This window comes from Eptesicus fuscus, chromosome 8, assembly GCF_027574615.1.
Source record: "Eptesicus fuscus isolate TK198812 chromosome 8, DD_ASM_mEF_20220401, whole genome shotgun sequence".
NCBI classification, from domain to species: domain Eukaryota; kingdom Metazoa; phylum Chordata; class Mammalia; order Chiroptera; family Vespertilionidae; genus Eptesicus; species Eptesicus fuscus.
In genome coordinates this window covers 86,940,733-86,968,091 of record NC_072480.1, presented here as the reverse complement: position 1 = coordinate 86,968,091, position 27,359 = coordinate 86,940,733, and the positions used below count along the sequence as shown (strand labels likewise).

Below are 27,359 nucleotides of genomic sequence, written 5' to 3'. Positions count from 1 at the left end.
ACAATGTTTCCTATTATTTGCTACAAAATTAAAAACTGTTTAAATTATGAAATACAAATACAAAATATATAATATTGTGGAAAGGGCTCTTATGGAAAAAGGTATAAAATGTGCTGAGTTTCAATATAATAAAATAAACCTGCTTCAAACAAATTTTAGAAATCTCTTCTCAAAGACAAACACTGAAAATATGCAAAACTATTATATTTTATAAGTAAAAATGAGAAAATATTGAAATTAAAGGAATTTTTATGTTAGACAGTAAAATTATAAATTACACAAAATGTCAAGAATTATAAAATTATTGTTTTGAAAACCAACCAACTCAAGTAAAAAAAAAATCCTATTTTAATCTAAGTTAAATGGCATAACACTACCTTAATGTACCAAAAATATCAGAAACAAAATTCTTAAAGATTTTACTACTTTTGCTTAACCTTAATCATAGTAAATATTATATTTAACTCTCCTTATTCCATTAGCAAAATCTCAAAGAAAATATTTATATAACTGTAACAGCTGTATAGCAACATTTCAAAAAATAAATTTCAAAAAATACTGTTAATGTTTTTGATAGCTAGGTGGGTAGTGAAAATAGCCTAGTACGGTGTTAACTAAAATAATAGCATAGGAATAATTCTGGTATTTTGGATATGAGAAAATTTTTTCCCACTGCATATGTTGCATTTAACTATTTTATAAAGGCTACGTGATTTATATTTCCTACCACCCTTACATATATTTAAAATGTTAACATAAAAGTATATAAGTAAAATACACTTGGAAAAACTTGTAAATCTCCTTTATTTCAGTAGACAGAAGACTGTTTCAAAGTCCTTGCTGAAAGGGTTCTTGTTGTTGCCATGGAACTGGAAGATAAAAACCCATAAAGATTTGAGATAAGTTAATGATGCAGACTAAATAGCACATAACAGTATAGTGGAAAGACATGAGTTAGGTTAGAGCCGAAGTTCAAACTGCACATTTGCCCTTTACTAGGGATGGGATCTGACAACATGATTTAAGGCTCCCCAAGGAGAAGTTTCTTCGTCTGCAAAAGAACAGCATCTACATCTGTCTCAGGTATCTTGTTTAGAATTAAATGGAATAAAGGATGTAATGTGTCTGGCACACAGGGCTCACTTAGTCCCTCCCTTTAGTTCCATTTATGGTGTTGAACTCAAGTATTACGTACAAAACAAAACAGCAAGTGGGTCACAGGGATTTTCATACCTTTAGAAATATGTAGTTTCTATCAGTGTGGGATTATCTGCACTCAGAAAACTAAGTGATGTGTTTATATTGCCTCCCAATACTTTTAGAGTTACTCTTGGATACTATAATAAGTAGATAATCATTTATTTTTACTTGACTAATATAACCAAAGAGGTAACAATTAAACATTTTGAGACTAAAAGCTGGACTTGATTCCAGAGATATCTTTTTTAGCATCACAGACCTTAATTAACGAAGAACACAAGAAAGCTCAAACTATGAGAAACTTTATGAAACAATTACATTCAAGATGTCTACTTTAATTCATAGGTTTGCCATATCCCTGGTTGGTGTGTTTATCATTACAGCAGCAACAATCAAATTCAATTTTATGCAATGTGTCAAATTAGCCAAAAAGGGATATATACTCTTCCAGCCCCACTCCTGTTTCTTTCTCCCTTCCTTCAGAGTTCTATTCAGGTTCTGTTTTTTGGTGAAAAATTGCCAGTACTGCCGAAACCGGTTTGGCTCAGTGAATAGAGGGTCGGTCTGCGGACTGAAAGGTCCCAGGTTCGATTCCGGTCAAGGGCATGGACATTGGTTGCGGGCTCATCCCCGGTAGGGGGTGTGCAAGAGGCAGCTGGTCGATGTTTCTATCTCATCGACGTTTCTAGCTCTCTGTCCCTCTCCTTTCCTCTCTGTAAAAAATCAATAAAATATATTTAAACAAAAATTTCCAGTACTTTTTCAATTCATTTGGTGGGGTAGAGAGGGAAGGTAAAGATACATATATAATTACAAGACCACACAACACTCACATGTCTTATCATGTGAGACGTGTACACAAAAAGTACTATGGGAGGACAAGAGGAAATGTCACAGGGGAGAACAGTTAGGAGTTCAATACTAGCTTGCATTCAGAGGTAGAAGTGGTAGGAGATGAGGCTATACTGTAGAGCCAGGACTGTGAAGGGTCCTGCACTCCAAGCTAATTTGAATTTTATCCTATAGCTGTTGGGTGCCAGTGCCAACTCCAATGCAGAGGTGCTCCAGTGATCAAATTTCTTTTTTTGTTTGTTTGTGAAACTCCCTTAGGTCAGAGGTTGTTTCTTTTTTCTTTATTTTTAAATTCACTTTTAAATTATAGTTGACATACAATATTATATTAATTTCAGCTTTACAATATAGTGCTAAGACATTTATATACCTTATGAAGTGATCTGGGTAAGTCTAGTAATCATCTGTTACCATACATAGTTATTACAATATTGACAATTTCCCCTATGCTGTCCTGATCAGATTTCTTAATTAGAAATAGAATTAATAGGCTACTACTTGTCTAAATCAGACAAATGAAATGAATTAATTCAATTAGTTTTTTCCCACTTAGCTTATAAGAAAATGTAGGACAGAGAAACAACTTTTGAATTTAGAAGGCATTCTCTTACATTTCTCTGTTTAACACACTAAGAGATTAATTTTATTAAAAATACATTTTACCAAAGAAACCAAGATGGCAGCATAGGTAAACACCTAAACTGCTGCCTCACATGACAATTTCAAAACTACAACTAAAAGACAAAATGGACATCATCCAGAACCACAGGAAGGCTGGCTGAGTGGAAATTCTACAACTAGAACCACAGGAAGGCTGGCTGAGTGGAAATTCTACAACTAGAAGGAAAGAGAAAAGCATATTGAGACTCAGAGGAGCGGCAGAAGGCAGATATGGAGGCGCGCGCGGAGAGGGCTGGCAACTGAGTACGCGGCTGGCTTTCTCAGTCGGGAGGGAGACAAAAGCTCCCAACTGCTCTGAACTCCAGTTCTGGGCGAGACTCTGGGGACCCAGACTCATTCAGGGGAGAAACTGGACTGTCTGGCATCAGGCAGAACTCAAGGGCGGCTTTCTCTCAGGGTTGATTGCAGCGATTACCACGGGACACTGAGACCTGGGGGGCCTCTTAGGGCAGGGCTGACAGGAAGCCATTGCTGTCTGCTCCGCCCTGATAATCTCCCCATCCAAGCAGAACACAGAGGCTTTTGCAATCTTGTCTCATAAGGGTGTCTCCAGCACAGAAGTTCTCCTAGCGTAGACACAGCTGATCCTCTCAGCCAACTGGAGGTCAATTTCTCCCAGTGATACCAACAACAATCAAGGCTTAACTACAACAAGACTGTGCACACAGTGCACAAAGGGGTGCACCAAGAGTGTCCACCTCAGGTAACTAGGGAGGCTGAGCCACTGGGCCCTATAGGACACCTAGCACACAAAACCACTCTATCAACACAGGGAAGCAGCCAAAATGAGGAGACAAAGAAACAGGTCAAAAATGAAAGAAATGGAGGAAAGCAAACAACTGGATATAGAGTTCAAAACCACGGTTATAAGGTTTTTCAAGAATTTTCTAGAAAAGGCTGATAAATTTAGCAAGACCCTCGAAAATATGAAAAAGGATCAACTAGAAATTAAGCATACACTGACTGAAATAAAAAATAATATACAGAGATCCAACAGCAGACTAGAGGATCACAAGAATCAAGTCAAAGATTTGAAATACAAAGAAGCAAAAAACACCCAACCAGAAAAGCAAAAAGAAAAAAGAATCCAAAAATATGAAGAGAGTGTAAGGAGCCTCTGGGACAACTTCAAACGTACCAACATCCGAATTATGAGGGTGCCAGAAGAAGAGAGAGCAAGATACTGAAAACCTATTTGAAGAAATAATGACTGAAAACTTCCTCCACCTGGTTAAAGAAATAGACTTACAAGTCCAGGAAGCACAGAGAACCCCAAACAAAAGGAATCCAAAGAGGACCACATCAAGACACATCATAATTAAAATGCCAAGAGCAAAAGACAAAGAGAGAATATTAAAAGCAGCAAGAGAAAAACAGTTACCTACAAGGGAGCACCCATACAATTGTCAGCTGATTTCTCAACAGAAACTATGCAGACCAGACGGGAGTGGCAAGAAATATTCAAAGTGATGAATAGCAAGAACCTACAACCAAGATTAGTCTACCCAGCAAAGCTATCATTCAGAATTGAAGGTCAGATAAAGAACTTCACAGGCAAGAAAAAGCTAAAGGAGTTCATCACCGCCAAACCAGTATTCTATGAAATGCTGAAAGGTATTATTTAAGAAGAGAAAGAAGAAGAAAAAGGTAAAGATAAAAATTATGAACAACAAATACATATCTATCAACAAGTGAATCTAAAAATCAAGTGAATAAAAAATCTGATGAACAGAATAAACTGATGAATATAATAGAATTAGGGGCATAGAAAGGGAGTGGACTGACAATCCTTGGAGTAAAAGGGGTGTGGGGGGTGCGGGAAGAGACTGGACAAAAATCGTACACCTATGGATGAGGACAGTGTGTGGGGGGGTAAGGGCAGAGGGTGGGGTGGGAACTGGGTGGAGGGGAGCTATGAGGGGAAATAAGAGGAACAATTGTAATAATCTGAACAATAAAGATTTATTAAAAAAATAAAAATACATTTTATCTCTAATGGTAGAATATTTGGGTGTTAGTGGATAACTAGTTTTTGCAGAATTATTGTCTTAAACTTTTGCTTTAACTCAATTTAATTAAAAAAAACCTATCTTATAATCATGATATTTTACAAATAGAATTGAATTTAAGAAAACATTTTTCAAGCTCTAGTGGCAAACTACCAAGCTGTTCTGTCAACACATCTCAATTAACTCCATTTTCACTTTTGCCAAGATGGTATATTAGAATACAGACAGAAAGAGAAAGACTGCTTTATCTGATTGAAGTTTCTTTTTCCACCTTGGTTTTTTTAGTCTGTTTTTCGCCACTTATTAAAATAATGTATGTTCCCAGTGGAAAAATACAGAAAAACACTTTCCACACACCTCAAATTTTATCACTCAGTGGCAGACAAGTTGAAATGTTGGTGTACTTCTTTTATATGCATTACCTTGGTTATATAGGTAAATTTATGATACAGTTCTAAAAACTATCATTAAAAACTTTAATAAGCCCTTTAATGGTTACAACACATTTCATAGTATGAGTTAACTATACTTTTCTTTTTCTTTTTTTAAAAAAATATATTTTATTGATTTTTTTACAGAGAGGAAGGGAGAGGGATAGAGAGCTAGAAACATTGATGAGAGAGAAACATCTACCAGCTGCCTCCTGCACACACCCCCACCGGGGATGTGCCCGCAACCAATGTACATGCCCTTGACCGGAATCGAACCCGGGACCCTTCAATCCGCAGACCAATGCTCTATCCACTGAGCCAAACCGGTTTCGGCAACTATATTTTTCTTAATGATACCCTATAAATTGGGTTTTGTTGAAGAATATATTGATGAGATTAACAATTCTCTTTCTTCCATCTTTTGGCAACTAGATTTTCAACTGACAACATAATTCAACTCTGTCTGGTATTTGAACAATTCTACACATCTGCACAGAAAAATGACTGCTATGTATCACTACTTGCTGTAAATTCCATTTTGTAAATATACAAAGATAAAAGTGAAAACTCAATGAAGCAAGCATTAACACTTGTGAAACTCACCATAAGTCCAAGGAACTTGTGGAAGTACACCTGAATTAGGAGGGTAAGGGTATGCAGCTTGTGGTAATGGTTGATAGGAAGCATACTGTGAAAAAGCTGGCTGCTGAACAGTGTAAGAAATAGGCATTTGAGATGGGAAATACGTATTTGCTGGCATAAAGCTACATGCTTGTGGCCCCCCAGCAAAGTAGCCAAAATATTGAGAATACAAAAGATTAGAATGTGTATTTTGGATAGTACTTGGAACTGTAGTCAACATCTCAGGAGGAAGTGGCTGTACTTCAAATGATGTTATGCCCTGGTATGTCTGGGTAATGGAACTGCCGTTGCTGCTGCTGTAATGATAAACACACCAAGCATAGGAAGGATTTAAAGTTCCAAATGAGTGTTCAGAAGAATTATATATTGGGGTACGCGCAGACTGTGGCAGCTCATTCTGGTATCTAGCAGCATTCTGAGTTAGGACTTTGGAATTTTCATTATTCTGTTGTTCAGAAAAAGAGTATTCTGCTGTTTGATTGACATTAAGGCTTATGCTCTCAGATGTTTCAACAGGTGCAGTGCTGGGATTCAATATATCTTTCATATATTTTTCTTTTGACTCAGTTTTTGCAGGTTGTGTTTCATTTATTTGTGGGACAGGTATTTTGTTCTGGATAAATATAGGTTCTGGAGAATTAGTGCCTGTAGAATTTGTAACAGATGACTTTAATATTTCGTTATCTTGAAGTTCAGAAACAGTGTCATTCATTTCTAAATTGGCAAGGATATCCCTCGTAAAACAGAAAACAGGCTTTGAGGGTACTGACGCATTAGGCAGAAGGGCATCAGTCCCTGGTTTTATGTCTGAGGGACCTGGGGAATTGTTAAGTAATTTCTGTGAAGGTGTTTCATGGTCTTTTGAAAAGGTGCCATCTACACTTTTTTGGTCACATATTACAAAAGAACATTCTTTCTTATCACTTTTTGTTTCAGCAGCCCTAAAAGTCACATCTCTTTTCTTCATGCTATTTACATTTCCCTGTTGTCCAGTGAAATCTTCTGAAGTAGCAGATGAAATATTAGTTAAATCTATTGTTCCCTCTGACTTCAACATGCCAGTGTCTTTTAAGTTCTTTAAAGATAAAGGTGAGACAGGAAGTGATCTTTGTATTTCAACCTTTTTTGGAGATCCACGGTTTTTTCTCTGGTTGTTAGATGAACTTGGTCCTATTTCACTTTCACTTTCGGGATGAGATCTCGTGGTCCTATTAAGGGTAACATATACATAAAAACAATTTTAAATATACAGTTGCAAAATTTTAATGTAAATATATTTGAAATTTTTATTCAGGAGAAGAGATTCTTAAGATGAACACTTTCTCTTTCTATTGGTTGTATACAAGTAACACATTTCCCCAGTTTACTACCTTGGTTTGAATCTAGATATTCCACATTTCAAATATATATTTTGAAAATATACTGTGCTTCCAATATTGTAAAGAATTATTTTATGCTTTGGACATTTCCTGAGTGAGGCTTTCAGAAGCAGAAAAGCATCACTATTCCTTTTATTTTAGTGTAGTTTCTAATTCATATACCTCCAACCTATTGATAATCCTCTTTACTTACATGTGGCTATTTATAACTGGAGAACTACCAGATGTGCCCTGGCCCCCAAGATCTTCTGTTATCATTAGCTGCTAAGACAGTTTGTTCAAGATTGAGAACAGGAAAAGCAGACCTCCAAAATTCCTTGCCAATTTAATATCCTTTGCATTCCTACATACATTTACATAGTTTCAAGTAGGCTGAAGGAAGAATCTATTATGGGAATGTATAGAGCCAAACAGTTAATACAGTTCCACAGGTTATTATAGATATAATTATTTGGTGTCTCATCAAGTTTTTTTTTTTTTTAAAGAGTTAGAAACATCGATGAGAAACATCGACCAGCTGCCTCCTGCACACCTCCTACTGGGGATGTGCCCGCAACCAAGGCACATGCCCTTGACCAGAATCGAACCCGGGACCCTTGAGTCCACAGGCCGACGCTCTATCCACTGAGCCAAACGGGTTAGGGCTCATCAAGTTTTTTTAAATCATATCTGGAAAAGAACATGTTGAAAAGAAAAAAAGTAACTATTCCTCCAGAATCAAGAGAAATTAATCTTTGGCCTTGAATTTATTATTCCATTTATGAAACTAAAAGCTCCACATTTTACTTACTACAGGCACTTTAATGACAACCTAGATCGTTATCCAACCCCATTCAATACTTTGACACAGTTTCCAAAAAGTACAATTTTGACTTTATCACATTTCCAATGATGTTTCAGAGATGCCTTGACCTTATAGACTGACAGTTGCTTGCATCATCTATCCTTTTATGTATTCTCTTAAGAGAATATTCTTCCATAAAGATAGCACCCTTTGTTAACCTTATGTTATAATTCAGTTTCCTGCTAAATGAAACAAAGTTTGATTCTTTGAGTGGCAAATACCACCTATAAGTAGTTATCAAGAGCAAGATAATTATAGAACTGGTTTATGTTATCCTTCTAACATTTCTTTTCATCTTTATACCACTACATAACTATTCAGAGTCATATGTGCCAGGAAATAAAATGCCATATTTATCTTTTTAAAAAAATTATCATCCGAGTACATGCTTAGAGAGATGAAGGGAGCGAGGAAGGGAGAGAGAGAGAGAGAGAGAGAGAGGGGAAGAGAGAGAGGGAGAAGAGAGAGAGAGAGAGAGAGAGAGAGAGAGAGAGAGGAAGAGAGAGGGGGGGAAAGAGAGAGAGAGAGAGAGGGAGAGAGAGAGAGAGAGGAAGAGAGGGGGGGGAGAGAGAAAGAGAGAGAGAGAGAGAGAGAGAGAGAGAGAGAGAGAGAGAGAGATATCAATTGGCTGCCTTCTGCATGTGCCCCAACTACAGACAGAACCCGCAACTCAGGCATGCGTGATGACCAGGAATGAACTGACAACCATTCTTTGCATAGGACAATGCTCAACCGAGCCACTCTAGCCAGGCTAAAATGCTGTATTTAAAGAAGCAAAACTGACCTGGCCGGTGTGGCTCAGTTGGCTGGGCATCTTCCCAGGCAATGAAAGATTGCCAGTTCAATTTCTGGTCAAGGCACATGCCCAGGTTTGCGGGCTCAAACTGGGTATTCAGGCTCAATCCTTGACAGAGGCAGCCGATAGATGTCTCTCTCCCTCTCCCTCTAAAGATCAATAAAAACTATGTTTAGCCCGGCTAGTGTGGCTCTTTGGTTGAGCACCTACTATGAACCAGGAGGTCACATGCTTGGGTTTCAGGCTTGGGTTGTGGGCTTGATCCCCAGGAGGAGGTGTGCAGGAGGCAGCCAATCAATGATTCTCTCTCATCATTGATGTTTCTATTTTTCTCTCTCTGAAATCAATAAAAATATATATATTTAATAAAAGAGCGGCCTACCTTATACAAAATGTTTTTTAAAAAAAGCAAAACCAAGTGAGACAGAACTGAGGATGCATATCTTTTTTATTTTATATTATTCATTCTCCTTCATAAAATAAAAAAATGGAAGAAAATGAAGCTTATCATAAACTGAAAATCTTACAGCGTTGAATCAAACAAGAGATGGTCAACAAGTCCAATGGTGCCACTTCATGTCAAAATAAGAAAAATATAAATAATATAGTGAGATTTTTATAAATACAATTCAGTTCATAGAGCTAGGCTTTATTTTGAAATCATATTCTTTGAATAGTATAGTATTAAAACATCCTTTTATGAAACACTGGTATATTTATAATATGTGTTTGTCTATGACTAAGCTCCCACTTAGTAATATAAGTTGGCAATTTATATCTTTTTAACCAATTTTGAAATGTGACTGGTCTGTAAAGTCCACACGTTTAAAAAACTCAATGTAATCACATATCCTATTCTTTTATGCTGTTTTTAGTAAAACCAGTCACTAAGTCCCATCAATTCTTTAAGTAATGTCTTGTCAAATATGAATTTTACTTTTTTTTATTATGTAAAACCATCACTCTTCTAAGCCCTGGCTGACTTATGGCTTCTAACTGTACTCAGAATCTCCTTACCCTTTACATCACTGAAAAAACATTTTACAGAACACTATCCTTCAATGCTTACAGAGTCAAGTTTAAACTCTTTAGGCCTTACTTAATAAACTGCATAATCTGAAACCACCACCTCTCCCTTCTTAGCTTACTCCTGTTCCCTAAATTACATGTATGATCCAACACAGGTATGTAAATAAATGTTTTAGTCTTGTTCCTTAGTATGTGCTCAATTTTAATTTTTCTTCAGATAGGGTTGACGGCAATCCCTACCTTGGATGCTTGAACGTTGCCTTCTCTTTGTTGATTTCTGCGACATCTTTCCTGTCAACCTATGTTTAAAACATACAAAATAAAGCCGCATTTGTGGTATAAATATTTATCATTTTAATATCAGATATTTGCAATTGCTTGTTCTGTCATCATCTAAAATGCACTAACACTACATTCATTAATGAACCTTCCCTTTGAAAAGCAGTGAATCTGCTGGACTTCCCATATTTTGTTAATGTTTGGAGATACATTTAAAAAAAGAAATTTGCAAAATTCTTTATATCCTCACACTTGATAACAAACCTGGGAGTCCATTTACCACTGCTTCCTTTTTTATTCCTTTTAGTAAACCAAGTCACTAAGTCCCATTGTAAGTAATGTCCGTCAAACATGGATTTTCCTTTCTTATTCTGCAAAACAGCACCCTTTTCTAAGCCCTGGATGACTTACTTCTAACTATACTGAGAATCTCTACCTTTAAATGACTTACAAAACAGTTCCATGGGACACTATCCTTCAATATGTACAGAATTAAGTTCAAACTATGTAGGCCTATATTTAAGACATTTTATAATTGGAAACAATCATGTCCATCCTTAGCCTGCCCACTAATTTTTTTTTTGTTCCAGACTTAATTTTAATCTCATTTCTCAAGATAGGTCAATAAGCATTGTGTCTTTGCTCATGTTATTTTCCATAACTTATGTGCCCTCTTCATTTTTACACTCAGGCGATAACATTTTTTTCCTTTAAAGTAAGGCTTTGGTCTGTACTATTCTATGAAATCAGCAAATAAACCTTTTCTCTCTCTTTTTTTCTTTTCTTCTCATTACTTATCACACCTTTTTAGTATCCCCCTCTTTTTACTCCATGTGGAATATACAACTTGTGTTTTGGAAGTATATTTATAAACTGGTTTCTTATTATTCATTTTCCTATAAACACAGCTACTATATAATGATTAGTTGCCTAGTCCCTAGGCCTAATGTCATAATGAATACAATTAGAGTAAACTGAGAAAGAATCCTACTTTTCATTTTACATATAGGCTTTTCTTTGCTTTTCAATTGAGAAATTCTTGAAAATTATTGAGAAGCTTCTGAGAGCAAAATAGGGCCACTTGTTAGTACAGACTGCCTGGTTTTACATCTGTGCTCTCCCATTTAATAATAACTGTGACATTGGGAAAGTTATTTAACTTTTCTATGCCTCAGTTTCCTTACCTTTAAATAATAAAGTTATACTGCCTACATAAGGCTTTTGTGAATAATAAAAAGTTAATATTTGTACAATATTATAACAGTGCCAAGCACACAAAAAGTGCTGTGTAAAATTTGTTAAATAAAATATGTTTATGTAGGACTTCTATATCTTCATAGTCATCTTTTTAAAAATATCTTTCCTGCCCTGGCCAGTGTGACTCGGTTGGTTGAGCGTCATCCCATGCACCAAAAGGTCACTAGTTGGATTTCTCTTCATGGCACATGCCCCGTGCTTAATCCCCAGTAGGGGGCATGCAGGAGTCAACCAATCAATGTTTCTCTTTCACACTGATGTTTCTCTCTCTCTTTTCCTCTCTCTGAAGTAAATAAAAACATATTTAGACATACTTGCAAATAAAAGACATTTGCAAGTATGTCTCATATGCACAATCATTTGTATTTTATAGGTAATATAAATTGTTGAATCCAATGCTTTAATAAATTCATTTTGCAAGGCAATATTTAAATCATTCTCAATTTTTACAATTCTGCTAACTACTTATTTGCTTAAAGATTAGATTTGTTCTAAAAAAAATACTACTACATAGGTTTTGTTTTAAAACATGTTACCTTTTGTTTTTTACAACTGGAAACAGTAGTATTTTTCTCTTGTTCCTGAGAATCTTGACATTTGTCTACAGTGATAGGTCGTTTTTTAGAAGAATTTGAGCCATTTTTCATTAGGCACTCTGAAATTGAGGGTACCTTTGTACAAGTACTGGATTTATAGATATTCTTCCTAGGTTTTACATGAACATTCATTTTTTCTCCTCTCTTCAGTTGGGAAGTCTTCTCTCTATTATGCAGCATTTGGCACAGGATAAAGGAAATGGTTAATTCAGCATTCTTAGCACATATCATCTTCATATGTTCAATAGTTTTCATGACTTTCACGATATGGGCCATTTTCCCTAAATCTTTCTGTGGGGCAGCCAATATATTTTTGAGCAGTGTAGAAAACTGATTGTAATTGTGTTCTAACTCTGTCACAGTGCTTCCATAATTTATGGATGCTACACATGGCACAAAGTCAATATACGTGGAAACAGAATACTCAGACTTCTTTAGAAGTTTTTTAACTTCTGAAAGTTCTTTAAGTTCTCTTGAGAACAAACGAAGAGCGTATGAGCGATTAACAGCTTCATCATGTTTGTCGATAACATCCAGATCTTCCTTAAGTTCAGAAATAGCAGTCTCTATAACTTTCCAAAGGCAATCTGCTGAGTTATCTTTAAGAAATGAAAAACAAGCCATTTTTTCTTGGCAGTGAACCAGCTCAGGAAGAAGTGACAAATCAAACCAAAGCATACCTCGAAACTGTTGTTTATCTAGTTTCTTTGCCATTGAGTTTTTAAGAAAGTGAACTGTTTCTGAGAGCATGGCTATTTCAATATAGGTTTCAGCGGCTGCAGGTTTTAAAATTATAGCCTCATTGTTGTGGTTTTCGACCACATCCAAAACGTTTTCTTCTGTGATAAAAATATTCTCTCTGTTATCGTCTTGCAGCATCTGAAAATACTTTTTTAAAGTTTCTAAGTGATTGGTACATCTCAAAGTGAGTTCCTGTAATTTTTTAAAGTCTGCAAATTCAGTTTGATCCAATATTTCATTAATACAACAGATATCTGGATGTGGAAGCAAAGTACTGTTAAACTTACAGTTTTCTATGCTAACTGTTGCTTTGTTTATTAGGTCATCTGACTTTCTGGAAGCCACCATAGTATTCTCCTCAAGCCCAATATTGGAAATTTGTTCACTGCTTAATTCTTTAGACAATGTTTCATATATCTTTTGCAATTTAGCAAAAGAAGATTGATTCATCTTGAGTAGTGTTTCTTTATTTTTCTGTCCTGAGCATTTTTTGCTGATAGATTGTCTCTTCTCTTTCCAAACAAGGCTTTTCGCAGCATCAAAAAAGATATGTTCCAGACCATAAAGAGATATGTTAATACCTACTGCCTCATTGCTCTTGATAAAATTAACTTTTGAGGAGATCATTTCAATGATAATCCACAAATGGTCTCGTTTTCCTAGATGAGAATCAACTTTAGGAGAGTCTCCATACATACTGACCAGCTCTAAAGTACTTTTTCTTAAGGTTTCTAGGTCTCCTAAACTATCTCCGAAGTTAACGCCACAGGTAAATGGAACAGAAAGAGAAAAGTCAAAGCAATCAGAACAATGCCTCAAGATTGCTTCACACTCATTAACCTGTCGTTTGCATTTTAAGAATGCATAGTATGAATTTTCCTTTTTGGTGTCTTCTAATAAGTCAATTAATTGATCGTGATAGTTTTGCAACTCACAGAACGCATTATATTTTAGCCTTCCTTGAAAAGCAGGGTAGAAATTGGATTGTTGTTGAAATCCTCGTGGCCTGCCAAGCAGCTCACTGTACAATGTCTCATCATACCAAAGCAAGCTTCGGAATGTTGGTTCACCTCCTAAGAGCCTTTTTTTGTTTTCAATGAATTGAATAGTTTCCATCATCATTTGGAGTTCTACCAACGAGTCAACAGCACATGGTTTTAACTTCTGTTTGAAATTATTCCACAGGTTTTTTTCTACCAACAATTCTCTTGAAATAAAGATTTGCTCAAATGAACATTCTTGCTTTTTTTCAAAAGCTTCAACAAATAAAGGGAGAATACTTTGACAAATCTTAGTTTCTTCCTGTAGACTCTGCAAAGATGATGCTTCATCTGCCCTCCTTAAAATTTGAGCTAGCCTAGCTGGAAGATCTGAATGATTAACTGAGCAATGTTTTTCTTCTAATTGATTCATGTATGATGTAGGCTTCTTCTGTAGAGTGGTGACTTTGGAGGTCTCAGAGTGAGCATGTAAAACAGGCATGTGATTTATTCCTAAAATGTCAGGTTGTGTGGTATAATCAAACTGAGAGTCATTAACTTTAACCACCTCTTTTTCTCTTTTGTTAAGCTGATTAGAAACTGTATTATTCAAAGAAATTGCCTCACTTGTATTTTTAATGCTTAGATGAGGATCAATCAAGTTATTTTTAATTGTTTTCTCACTTAAATAGGGGGATTCTTCTAAAATCTTAGTCTTATACTCATTCCTAACAGTTGATCCTTTAGTCATACTTTTTGTGTGAACTGAATCTTGTGCTTTTTCTGTTTGTTTGTCCGGAATGTCTTTCTTTAAAATACCTATTTTGGAAGAACCCTTTATATCATCTTTTAAAAGCAGAGAACTATCACGGGAAAAAGATCTCTTCATTATATTTGCCCCATAACTTTTACTTTCTTCAGTTACTGGTATGAGATCCAACTCAGAATTCTCAGTAACATTTGTTTCATTCACATCTATAGGGATACAATTACTTGGAAAGCATTGTTCTGTCTTTAGAAGCTCCTTTCCACCACATTCTTGCTGACAGTGTGGTACATTGGTGGATCTTGCAAAAGAATCAATAGCAAAAGTCCTTTGTTTATCCAAATAAGGTTTTGAAGATTCTTCCTCATTATGTGCCACTGGAACACTTGATAACAACTGAGAAATGCTATTACACTTTTTGCTTATTGTCAGACTTTGATTTAATGGGTCCATAAGGACATTTCCTGTAATAGTATTTGGTTTGGAGCTTTCAGTAGGAGATGCCCATTTTTCTAGAAAATTTACTGCCCGGTTTCTTTTATAACCAGATAAAATAAGGTTATCTGGTTTGTAGTTATCAACATTCAAAAAGTGCTTCACATTTGATTCTAAGACCGAAATAACTATGTCAGTTTTCACCTTTGTGTGAGCTATACAAGTGGCGTCATAATTTTTGTCTGAGCTAAAACGTACATTGTTTTCTTTTATGCAACTTAAAGATACTGAATTAGTTTTATTTATTATTTCATTAGCCTCAGCACTTTCTTTGATTGCATCTTTAGTATTATGTGCTAAGTGCTTCTCAGGCTTTCCATATTTATTAATGTTAGATAAAGACTTTATGCCAATCTGGTTTTCTTTTTTAGTGAGTTTTTCATCTGGGCAGTCTGAGGTTAACAGACACCCCGTTTTCCCAGAAAAGGATTGAAGTTCTGATGATCCTGGATTTCTCATACAGGCATTGTCGTAAGCTGACTGACTTGTACTTTGGGATGTGGAGCACAGAGTTAATTGTGATTCAGGATATTCTCGATCACAAAATTCTCGCACGTGAATAGTGGTGTGGCTTCTGGAGACACTGTTGGCCACATTTTTCTTAGAAAAACACTTTGTGATTCTCTTTCCACTTGTTCCATAAGACTGGTATTTTGATACATGAGTTAATGATTTATCAACTTCAAATCCCAAAGCTCTTTTCTCTCCTGGTTTGTCATATTTTCTTTTTGAGAAAAAATGCTTAGTGGAATAATACCTTCTTTCAGCAAAAGAACTATAACCTTGAAGGTCACAAATTTCCCAAAAATTATTGCATATTATTGAATATGATTTCGGTAATGGGCCCTTTCTTGAAGTTTCTCCCACTTTAGCTATAAGCTCCAAAGACGTGTTAACTCTTCTATGAGCTTTTTTTAAGTAAAGAAGAGCTCTGTCAAGTTTTTTGGAAAGGCATTTGCTTTTGCATAAAGATACTTCACTATTTAGAATATCCAGGACACTCCTAATGTGTTTTTCTGACTGTGAAAAGGTTTTGATTCGTCCTCTGGATAAGGAAGAAAAACATTCAGATGAGTTTTGATTAGTTAGCTTCCTCTTCTTCTCACAAATTTCATCATAGTGTACATTCTGGTCCCTAAAAGTTGTATGTGGCTTTCGTTTGCTAATTCTTGATTCTGTGTCTTTTTTACTTCTATTATCATTACAATCATTTTTTGACTTTGTAAAGAAACATCTGCTTTCTTTATTTATTGTTGTGACATTTGAAAGTTCAGTAAGCAAAGGTCCACTGTTTTGTTCTTCAGATGTGTGATTCATGAGTTTATTATGACTCAAGTCAAAAGAAAGTGAGATTTCAGGTTTACTCACAAGTCCTGATTCTTGCCTTTTATTACCAAATTCATCTTCACATGGGTAATCTGAATTTTCACCAGAACACTGGGAATAAATTTCTAATCCTGGAACTTTCTTTTCCTCCTCACTTATTTCTGATTTCGTGGCTTCAGTTATATATTTGCAAAACGTATCTTTCAATGCAAGGGACTCAACAGTGGGACTAAATCTTGTCATAATTATATTAGCAAATGTAACTTGTAGATCTGGAAGTAAAATTGGGAAGAGCTCTGCTTCATTTTCTTGTGTAGAGGAAGAATCAGCGTGAGGCTGATCACTATGCTCCCTTCTTGTGGTGCTTTTCAAAACTTCATTCTCCCCATTATTGCTTCCTAATAGACCTTCCCAATCGATACGAGACTTCAGAGTCTCATATGAGATCCCAAATTCATCATACAGTATACTTCCATGGCTATGAATATCTTGTTGAGATAGAAAAGCATCATCACACTGTTCTGATTCTACTTCAATTTCACTTTCCAATTCGAAATTTTGAAGAACTAAGTTGTCACTTATTGATTGATGAGATGCGTTGTGTAATTTGTCTTTATCCAGACCCATTTCACAATCAGAAACCCTATGCTTTACTAATAATCCCAAATCTGGACTCTCAGAACAAATTTCTTTAAACTTGTGTCTTTGGTGGTCTTCATGATTTGTGTCTAATGTGGGCACCATTGCATTATCTGTCTGTATTGCAGTATTTGAGGTTTTTTGCATTGAAGAATCTGAGATTTTGGGGTATATGGAAGTGAAATGTTCCACACTCCTTATGGTATTTTGCATATCTTTTTGTTTTATGGCAGTGATAGTATCTTCGGTTTCCAATAATGTAGTTTCTGTTGGTCCATATTTCCCCCCCCAAGTCAAATACAATGTAGAAAATTCTTCAGAATTCAGAATTTCTACATTATTGTAATTTTTATTCTTCCACTTTTCATCTGTATTAATAAAATTTTTATTTGTATGAAAACCCAGCTTCTCATCTCCACATATATATTCTGTGTTGTTTTCTGTAGATGAAGCAGTGTGGTCCTCGTTAGCCTCAGTTTGGCTTTCTTTATCATGATCTCTTTGTTCTTTGAAGTCATTCAGGTGTATATCATTATTCAACTGTGCATTATAGAACAGAGTATAATCTTGACCTTTATAGCCTAATTGAGAAGTTTCTTTACAGTCTCTTTGAATGTTTTCCAATGACACTGGATCACTTCCATTTTTCCTATGAACATATGTATGTTCTTTAGTTATGCTGTAATGTGAATTGTCATGAGCTATTTTAATGTCATGAGATGAAATAACTGTATCTATTGGCAGTTCTTTGGCCTGAGGAATGTCTTTTGCTTCCTGGAAAGCATCAGTTATAATGCTAATAGAGTTTTGATTTGTCTTTTTCAATTTCAGTTCCATTAGTTTTTGAGAAGTGGCTAAACCGGTATGAATGTTATCTTCATTCTGCAAACAGTGTTGAGAATGCTTTTGTGAAAGGCTTTCCACTCTTGGAGTAAGAGCATTTTGTAATTCCAATGCTAGACAGCCTAGCTCATAGTTGTTCTTTGTGCTGGGTATAGAAGACTTTGATATTTCTAACTCTTGAGTGATTAACATTTGATCACATTTTTCCCCCCAAAAATCAAGATTTCCATCCTCTTTGCATTCTTCGTGCAAAAAAATGCAATTATCTACTGGACCGATTTTTGTCCCATTAGTACAATAATTATCAATCTCTTTCCACAAATTTTGATTTTCTACATGTTTGGAATTGTCTTCATGGCCAGTGAAATTTCTCACCTTTCCGATGTTTTGTATATACTCATGTATGCTTTCTTTCCTTTGGAATGGAACATCTGCAGACGTTGTGTGACCAGTCTGACATATAGTTTTTAAGTTAGAAGACTGTGATTCCTGAGAAAGGTTTCTGTTATACCCTTTCGTACAAGTATTCATTGATTCATAAGAGTTATGTGCCTCACTATTTTGTTCAATTAAAAGTGGGAAGTTACTTCTCTGTTGGGATCTCTGGGCATTTTCCTCACTGTGTTTTTGGTTCTCAACTTCTGAAACTACATCTGACAAACACATTGGGAAGGAAAAATTGCCTTGGTCCTGAAATTGTCCTGCCATGGTAATTTTATTGGGAGTTGTATAATCACAATTCTTAGAGCTCATGTTATGAGCTTGAGATTGTGAATCATCAAAAGGAAGTTTGGAGCAAGGAGCACCCAAACAATTAGTAAGAATAGCATCATCACCAGGCATGACTTCAGATGAGGAGGCAGAATTAGTTGGCATAGATAGGTTTATTTCGGAATTAACAAAATCTAAACTCTTCTTCAATGGCAATCTCTCATTTAAACCTGTACTATTATGTTTTTCCATGCTTTCTTCTCTCCTCGTAAGTCTTGGGTCTTTGATGAGTTTTGAAGTAATAACTGTGCTTGAGCCAATATTGTTATGGGGAAAAGCAGGAGGAAGACCACTTAAAATATTTTTAAGATATGTCAAATTTAACAAGAGGTCACCATTAACACTTTCTCTGGTATCACTGGGAATAAATGAAAGACCTGAATCATATGCCTGTACTTCAGAGGTATCTTTACATTCTATTAACTTGTGCTTCATCTGTCCATTGTATGTTTCAAGTACAGAAATGTTTCCATCTTGTACATTTTCATAGGAACTAGAATTATTTGAGTTGGGAGAGTTTATATCTGAATTTAGTGCATCGCACGGACAGTTTTCCTGAGCAAATGTATTCACAGGTTTCCTGAAATGCTCATAGATGATTGTAGCATCTTTTCCTTTTCCAATTCTTTTGGCCACAGTACAGTTATTCAGAGAGCATGTTCTTTCTGTGAAAATAAAAAGAAAACAAGCAAACATAGGAAGAAAAAGTATTTCTACAGTAAACTCTATTAAATAGAAGTAAATTTATATAAAATAAAAAAAGATCCCAAATAGCCGTAGCAATCTTAAGAAGAACAAAGTTGGAGGGAACACAATATCAGATATCAAGTTATACTACAAAGCCACTGTACTCAAAATAGCCTGGTACTAGCACATAAATAGGCATATAGAGCAATGAAACAGAACAGAGAACCCAGAAATGGACCCAATTAATATTTGACAAAGGAGGCAAGAGCATACAATGGAGTTAAGATAGTCTCTTCAATAAATGGTATTGAGAAAATTGGACAGATATGTGCAAAAAAGTGAAACTAGACCATCAACTTACACCATACACAAAAAGAAACTCAAAATGGATAAAAGATTTAAATGTAAGATGTGAAACCATAAAAATCTTAGAAGAAACCATAGGCAGCAAAATCTCAGACATCTCTCGTAGCAATATGTTTACCGATACATCTCCTAGGACAGTGGTCGGCAAACTGCGGCTCACGAGCCGCGGTTTGCCGCTCTGTTGACTAATGAATTTGCCGACCACTGGGACAGGGGCTTAATCACAAGGAACAACAACAGCCTGTAATTATTGGAATCTAGAGTCTAGGTCAGTGGTCGGCAAACTCACTAGTCAACAGAGTGGCAAACCGCGGCTGGCGAACCGCATGTGGCTTGCGAGCTGCAGTTTGCCGACCACTGACCTAGGACGATGGAAACTAATGAGAAAATAAACAAATGGGACTACATAAGAAAAAAAAGCTTCTGCACAGCAAAAGAGATCAACAAAATAACAAGAGAGCCCATTGTATAGGAGAATATATTTGCCAATGATACATCCGATAAGGGGTTAATCTCCAAAATTAAAAAATGGGCAAAGGACATAAATAGACCCTTCTCCAAAGTGGACACACAGAAGGCCAAAAGGCATATGAAAAATGCTCAAAGTCACTAACCATCCGACAGATGCAAATCAAAACGACAATGAGTTACCACCTCACACCTGTCAGAATGGCTGTCAAGTAGTGTTAGTGAGGATATGGAGAAAAGGGAACCCTCATACACTGCTGGTGGGAATGCAGATGGGCACAGCCTCTCCATGTGGAAAACAGTATGGAGTTTCCTCAAAAAATTAAAAATGGAACTACCATTTGACCCAGTGATTCCACTTCTAAGAATATGTCCCAAGAATTCAGAAACACCCATCAGAAAGAATATATGCACCCCTATGTTCATAGCAGCACAATTTACAACAGTTAAGATTTGGAAACAGCCTAAGTGCTCATCAGCAGATGAATGGATTAAAAAGCTGTGGTACATCTGTACAATGGAATACTATGCAGCTGGAAAAAAGAAAGACCTCTTACCATTTGCAATAGCATGGTTGGACCTAGAGAGCATTATGCTAAGCAAAATAAGCCTACCAGAGAAATATAAGTATCACATGATCTTACTCATGTGTGGAATTCTAATGAACAACATAAACTGATGAACAAAAACAGATCCAGAGACATACAAACATCGAACAGACTATCAAACTTCAAGAGGGAAGGCAGGGGAGGGTGAAGGGGGAGAGGAGATTAACCAATGAATTCATATGCATATATGCTTAACCTATAGTCACAAATAGGGTGGTGAAGGCCTTTGGGGGCAAGGAGGTGGAGGGGGCAATAGGGGAAAAAGGGACATATGTAATACTTTAAACAATAAAGATTTATTAAAATAAAGAAAGACTATATGCACCCCTATGTGCATAGCAGCACAATTTATAATAGCTAAGATTTGGAAACAGCCTAAGTGCCCATCAGATGAATGGATTAAAAAACTGTGGTGCATCTATGCAATGGAATATTATGCAGCTGTAAAAAAGAAAGAACTCTTACTATTTGCAACAGCATGGATGGACTTGGAGAGCATTATGCTAAGTGAAATAAGCCAGTCAGAGAAAGCTAAGTATCACATGATCTCACTCATATGTGGAATCTAATGAGCATCATAAACTGATGAACAAAAATATATCCAGAGACATAAAAGCATCAAACAGACTGTCAAACCTCAGAGGGAAGGCAGGGGAGGGTGGGTGGGTGGAAGAAATCAACCAATTAACTTGTATGCATATATGCATAACCCATGGACACAGATAATAGGGTAGTGATGGCCTGGGTTGGGGGATGGGGGCAGGTTGGGAGAGGTCAATGGGGGGAAAAAGGGGACATATGTAATACTTTCAACAATAAAGATAAATATAAATAAATAAATAAATAAATAACACTAAAATAAAAGAGAACTTGGAAAACTATGGTTTTGATTTAACTGAAAGTCAGCAAAATATAAAAGATAATACACCTGGGTTTTCTGTTAAAGGGCTGGGAATGTTAGAATAAGTATTGAAATAACGATATACATAGTAAAAAGACATAAAATAAACAACTTTAATTGAAAGTTCTTCAAATAACCTACTGATGGTTAAACTATGTTCTCAGAAGAAAAAGCAGGGCGAGAAGAGGATGAGTAACAAATCAATAAAGTAAAATGATGGAGCATGTAACTGTCCTTAAGACCTTACTAAAGAAAGTAGCTGCCATAAAAAATTTGGATTCTGTCAAATACTAAGAAATAGAGAAATTAAGTAGGAATAAAAACATGTTGCTCATTGACTAGGTATTCTCATATTAATTTCCTATATTCAGAGATGTAATAGTATCTAATTATTAATAGACAACATTGTCTCCCTCTATCTACTGTTACCCTGTTTTATTTTCCTCTACCACTGGAGAACAAAAAACAGAAAGGGAAGGGAAATGAGGTGGAGAAATAAGGAATAAGAGATCAAAAAGGTTCCACAGCCCTAGTTGGGTTGCTCAGTTGGTTGGAGCGTTGTCCAGTACACCAAAAGATTCTGGGTTCAATTCCCGGTCAGGTACATACCTAGGTTTCAGGTTCGATCCCTGGTCAAAGTGCATACAGGAGGCGACCAATCGATGATATTCATTCATTCACCCTCTGATTCTCCCTCTGATATTCTCTCTCTCTCTCTCTTCTCTCTCTCTCTCTCTCTCTCTCTCTCTCGGAACAAATCCTCAGATGAAGATTAAAAAAAAAAAGTTCCACAAAATCTTTCCCAGGAGCCAAAAGCAAACTGCTACCCACTGTTGCATAGTGAAATAAGTATTCCTGCAAACAATATATGTAAACAAAACCTAGAAAATAAAACCAAATTTTCTTTATAATTTATAAAAATATATTCCTAAAATTTCATAAAGAACTTCATGCAATTTTATAATAACAAAGGCACTTAAAAAGTGCATATTTAGCAAGTAAAATGTTCAGAGAGCATTCAAAGCTAAGTAATACCATAAAATATCTTGATTAAGAAAAGTTCATGATGAGAAATTGCTTCTAGATTTATGACATATATAAAATTATAATCATATCACTGGGAAGTACCATGAGGTTGTTTTTCACAATATATTAAAGATTGGTTTGTTGAAAATTTCTAAATTCTATAGTCATTTGTGATTATATTTTTTAAGTTTAGTAAGCTATAGTAGAAATATGACCACAAATAAAAATGTACTTCTTAAGATGGAACTATAGGAAGGGGGGAAAAAAAAGGGTAAATTCCCTATATACCTTCTTATATCAAAATAAAATCAAATTCAGTGTAAATTAATAAAGACCATAAAAGTATTACAATAAAACCTGGAGGGGTAGTTTTATAGCCTTGGGATAGAAAGTTTGTCAGAAGAACAAAAATTTAAAAAATGAAGTTAATTACATACAAATAAAGTATTTTAAAAGGCCAAAATGCACAATAAACAAAATTCAGAAGAATAAACTGGTAAAACATGTATTCTGAATGATAAAACTTAATACATAATTGTAAATATGTTAGAATACATGAAGTATATGGAAATCTTCAAAAGATTAACAAAAAGAAGACAATAGAAAAGTGGGTAAAATACATAAACCCCTTCAAAAAAATCATGGATTAAAGTTTCAACAGACATGAAAAGATGTCCAACCCCACTAAGCAAACAAGACTCCTATTTAAAAGCTTTTTAGATTGGTAAAGATTCTGAATGATAATAAATACTCTGCATATGTAAGCACTCTTTTATACTGTTTAAAAACTGGTACTAATTTCTGGAAAAGTAAATCTACAGTATTTATCAAAATGTAATGTATAATCATCTATACCCAGCAAATACATTTTTACAATTTATTCTTCTGAAATACTTGTTCTAATACTCAAGATATAAATACAAGAATTTTTAGTACTGGCCAAATTTTGGTCTGTTTGGGCCTAATAAACTCTGCTGGCCTCATCCTGACAACTCTGAGACCCCGCCCCACCACAAAGGCTTGCAGCGTCTCCCCTGGAAGGGTGGCAGTTAGAAATAGTACACCCTGGGACATTTTCTGAGTGGCCTCAACCCCAACACGGGCACTGAATTTGAACATGTATCAGTCTGGTGAACACCACTTGCTCCTACCTGGTGACTCACTGAGAATCTACCTCATGCAACTTGAATACCACCAGAGGCTATTTCAGTGACTGAGTTGGCAAACAGAGGCGGATCTTCGAGTGTCTTGGGACATTTGCTGACCTGTCCCTGGGCCCTGGTGTTGGTAAAAGCTTACCTTGGTGCACAGTTTGGTCCTTCCCATGTATGCAACAGGCGCAGCAGAGGTAGCCACAAACTGTGGATTGCTTTGTAACTCCAAACAGGTTGCCCAGGTCCAGTCACAGGAAGCATCTGACATTGGCCTACATTAGAGTCACTCCCAAGAGGCCCCAGAACCAACACACCCAAGTGGCCAGACAATATCAGAACAGATCCAATTACCTTCACCAGGGGCATATCCAAAGGAAGCTGTTGGCAGACACCAGACCCTGCTGAAGCAAATTCTGCTTCTTGGGGTTAGCACCTGCAAAGCAGCTCATACACTGTAGTTGGGGTCGATCCTCATAGTCAGCCTGAGGGTCTACTCTATGCATGAACGAGCCAATAGCAATCAAGACTCAATTACAACAGAAGTCCACATAACCCAAACAAGGGATATTCCTGGAGCACCCAGAGCAAGGGATCAAGGAGACTGTGCCACTGTGTCCCACATAACACGTACTACATAAGGCCACCCTACCAAAACTGGGAGGCATAGCAGATCTACTTAATACATACGAAGAAACAAGAGAGGCAGCCAAATGGGGAGACAAAGAAACAGGCCCTAAATAAAAGAACGGGAGACATCTCCAGAAAAAGAGCTAAATGAAATGGAGGCAAGCAATTAACGAGGTATAGAGTTCAAAAAAATTGTTATAAGGATGCACAATGAAACATTTCAACAAAGGGATGAACATAGATTGCTGGGTGGAAAAGATGAAGGGATTAAGCAAAAATGAAACAAAATACAAACTCATAGACACAGACAACAATATGGTTATCAGAGGGGAAGTGGGGGAGAGAGGGGTAGAAGATGGCAAAAGGGGGATAGATGATGATGGAAAGAGACTTGAATTTGGGTGGTGAACACAATATACAGATGATATATTATAGAATTATATACCTGAAACCTATACAATTTTATTAACCAATGTCACTACAATAAATTCAATAAAAATTAAAAAGTAAAAAGAAAGAATGAACCCAGTAGGAAAAAATTGTTTAGTATAATAATCCAAGATGGCTGAAACCTATCAGAGTAATTAAATCATATGGCACATCAATAATTATAGCAGTAAAAGTACCATGTGCATATGCTATAACAAATGCCCTAGAAAAAGTATCGTTATGCAGCTATTACAAAAATTAAGATAGATTACTACAAAAAGAAAACCAACTGAATAGGAGAACATATTTACCAATAATACATCTGATAAGGGGCTAATATCCAAAATTTATCAAGAACTCATACAACTCAATACCAATAAAATAAATAATCCAATTGAAAATGAGCAGAGAACCTGAATAGACACTTCTCCAAAGAGGACATACAGATGGCCAATAGACGTATGAAAAGATATTCAATGTCACTAATCATCAGAGAAATGCAAATTAAAAGCACAATAAGGTATCACCTCATACCTATCGGAAAGGCTATCACCAATAAATCCATAAATAAGTATTAGTGAGAATATGGAGAAAATGGAACTCTCATGTACTGTTGGTGGGAATACAGATTTTTGCAGCCACTATGGAAAACATTATGAAGGGTACTCAAAAAATTAAAAATGAATCTGCCTTATGACCCAGTGATTCCACTGCTGGGCATTTATCCGAAGAAACATAAAACACTAATTCAAAAGAATATATGCACCCCTATGTTTATTGCAGTGTTATTTACAATAGCCAGGATATGGAAGCAACCAAAGTGCCCATCAATAGATAAGTGGATAAAAAAGCTGTGGTACGTATATAAAATGAAATATTATTCAGACATAAAAAAAAGAATGAAATTTTACCATTTGCAATAGCATGGATGGACTTAGTTGGTATTATGCTTAGTGAATGAGTCAGAGAAAGACAAGTACCATATGATTTCACTTACTAGTAAATGTGGAATCTACAGACCAAATAAATGAACAAACAGAACTGAGACTCAGAGAGATTAGACAGATGTTTGCCAGAGGGGAAGGGGGTAGAGGGACTGAGCGAAAAAGGTGAAGGGATTAAGAAGTATGTATTGGTATTTATAAAATTGTCACGGGGATACAAAGTATGGCATAGGGAATATAGTCAATAATATTGTAGTTACTATGCATGGTGCCAGGTGGGTACTGGAAATATCGGGGGGATCACTTTGCAAAGCATATGACTGTCTAACCACTATGCTGTACACCTGAAACTATCCTATCCTATATAATAAAAGCCTAATATGCAAATCGACCGAACGGCGGAATGACTGGTGGAATAACTGGTCACTATGACATGCACTGACCACAAGGGGGCAGACACTCAACGCAGGAGCTGCCCCCAGCCCACAGGCCCCAGGCCAGCCAAGGTAGGTGCCAGCGGGGGCCCCCCGATTGCTCTGCCGGTCACCCCACAGATTGACCCTGATTGCCAGCCAGGCCTAGGGACCCTACCTGTGCACGAATTTCAGGCCTCTAGTCTATATATATAAAAGCCTAGTGACTGAATGGCAGAATGACCAGAATGACCAGAATGACCAGTCGGCCAGTTGCTATGATGTGCACGAACCACCAGGGAGCAGATGCTCAACGCAGGAGCTGCCCCCTGGTGGTCAGTGCGCTCACACAGTGGGAGCGCTGCTTGGCTGACCGGGATGAGCGGCTGCTCCCACTGCCTAGGGTGAGGCCAAGTCTCTGCACCTATCAAATACCTGAGATAATCCAGACTCTGGCCTGACCCCACCAGCTGATACAGGTACTCTAAGGTGTGTTCTAGAAAGAGTGGGGGGAGCTGGCATGAGTGGATGGCAAGAGAGAACATGACTGTGGACCCCCCGGGGGGGCTGTCCTGATGGTTGAGGATACTGGAGCACGGATGCCCTGAACATCCCCGACCTGGCATCACACATCAAGGACATTCACCGAGTGGCTTTGGGGTGCAAAGCTCTCTGCCAGGTTCTTCCTGGACACAGAACACACCTTTACCCAAGACATTACCCTGAAATAGCAGCTCAGACTAATTTCCTCATTCAGCAGCTGCTCAGAGGGCGGGTCCATAGCCACTTGGCTGACCAGGATGAGTGGCGCTCCCACAGCAGGCCGATCCCCACAGGCCATGCCCCCACCAGTGCACGAATCTGTGCACCGGGCCTCTAGTGTTAAAATAATACGGAATGTAAAGTGTAACAGAAAAGTAAAATAAAAAATATAAGATTGATTAATACAAACCAACATGGGAAAAGAAACCTAATTGCAAGGTTCAATTTCTCAACAATGATCTCAATTTCTTAATGTATGTTAAATGTATATTATGTTAGTAACTTACAAAGTGATTAATGCCAAGTATGGTTTTTCTAAGTCTTTATGCACATTCATTCATTTAATCTTCACAGCATTTCTATGTTAATGGTAAGGAAGTGAAATTTAAAGTGATTTGCCCAAGATCACAGTTCATAT

At 36.6% G+C, this 27,359-nt stretch overlaps 1 protein-coding gene across 3 annotated transcripts in view; it reads right to left on the bottom strand.

Annotated features, from left to right (window-relative positions):
- Positions 1–786: 786 nt before the first annotated feature.
- Positions 787–27,359, bottom strand: part of TEX15 (testis expressed 15, meiosis and synapsis associated) — an 87,710-nt gene continuing 61,137 nt past the window's right edge. For 2 of the 3 annotated variants that reach the window (XM_054720065.1, XM_054720064.1), the window contains exons 7-10: positions 11,936–19,221; positions 10,104–10,162; positions 5,777–7,023; positions 787–869 (exon numbers count right to left, since the gene is read on the bottom strand). In XM_054720065.1, the coding sequence (XP_054576040.1) occupies positions 829–869; positions 5,777–7,023; positions 10,104–10,162; positions 11,936–19,221 (8,633 nt within the window). In that variant the 3' untranslated portion in view covers positions 787–828. Of the gene's footprint in view, positions 870–5,776; positions 7,024–9,264; positions 9,407–10,103; positions 10,163–11,935; positions 19,222–27,359 lie in introns of those variants that run through there. The other variant, XM_054720066.1, reaches the window with a different exon arrangement.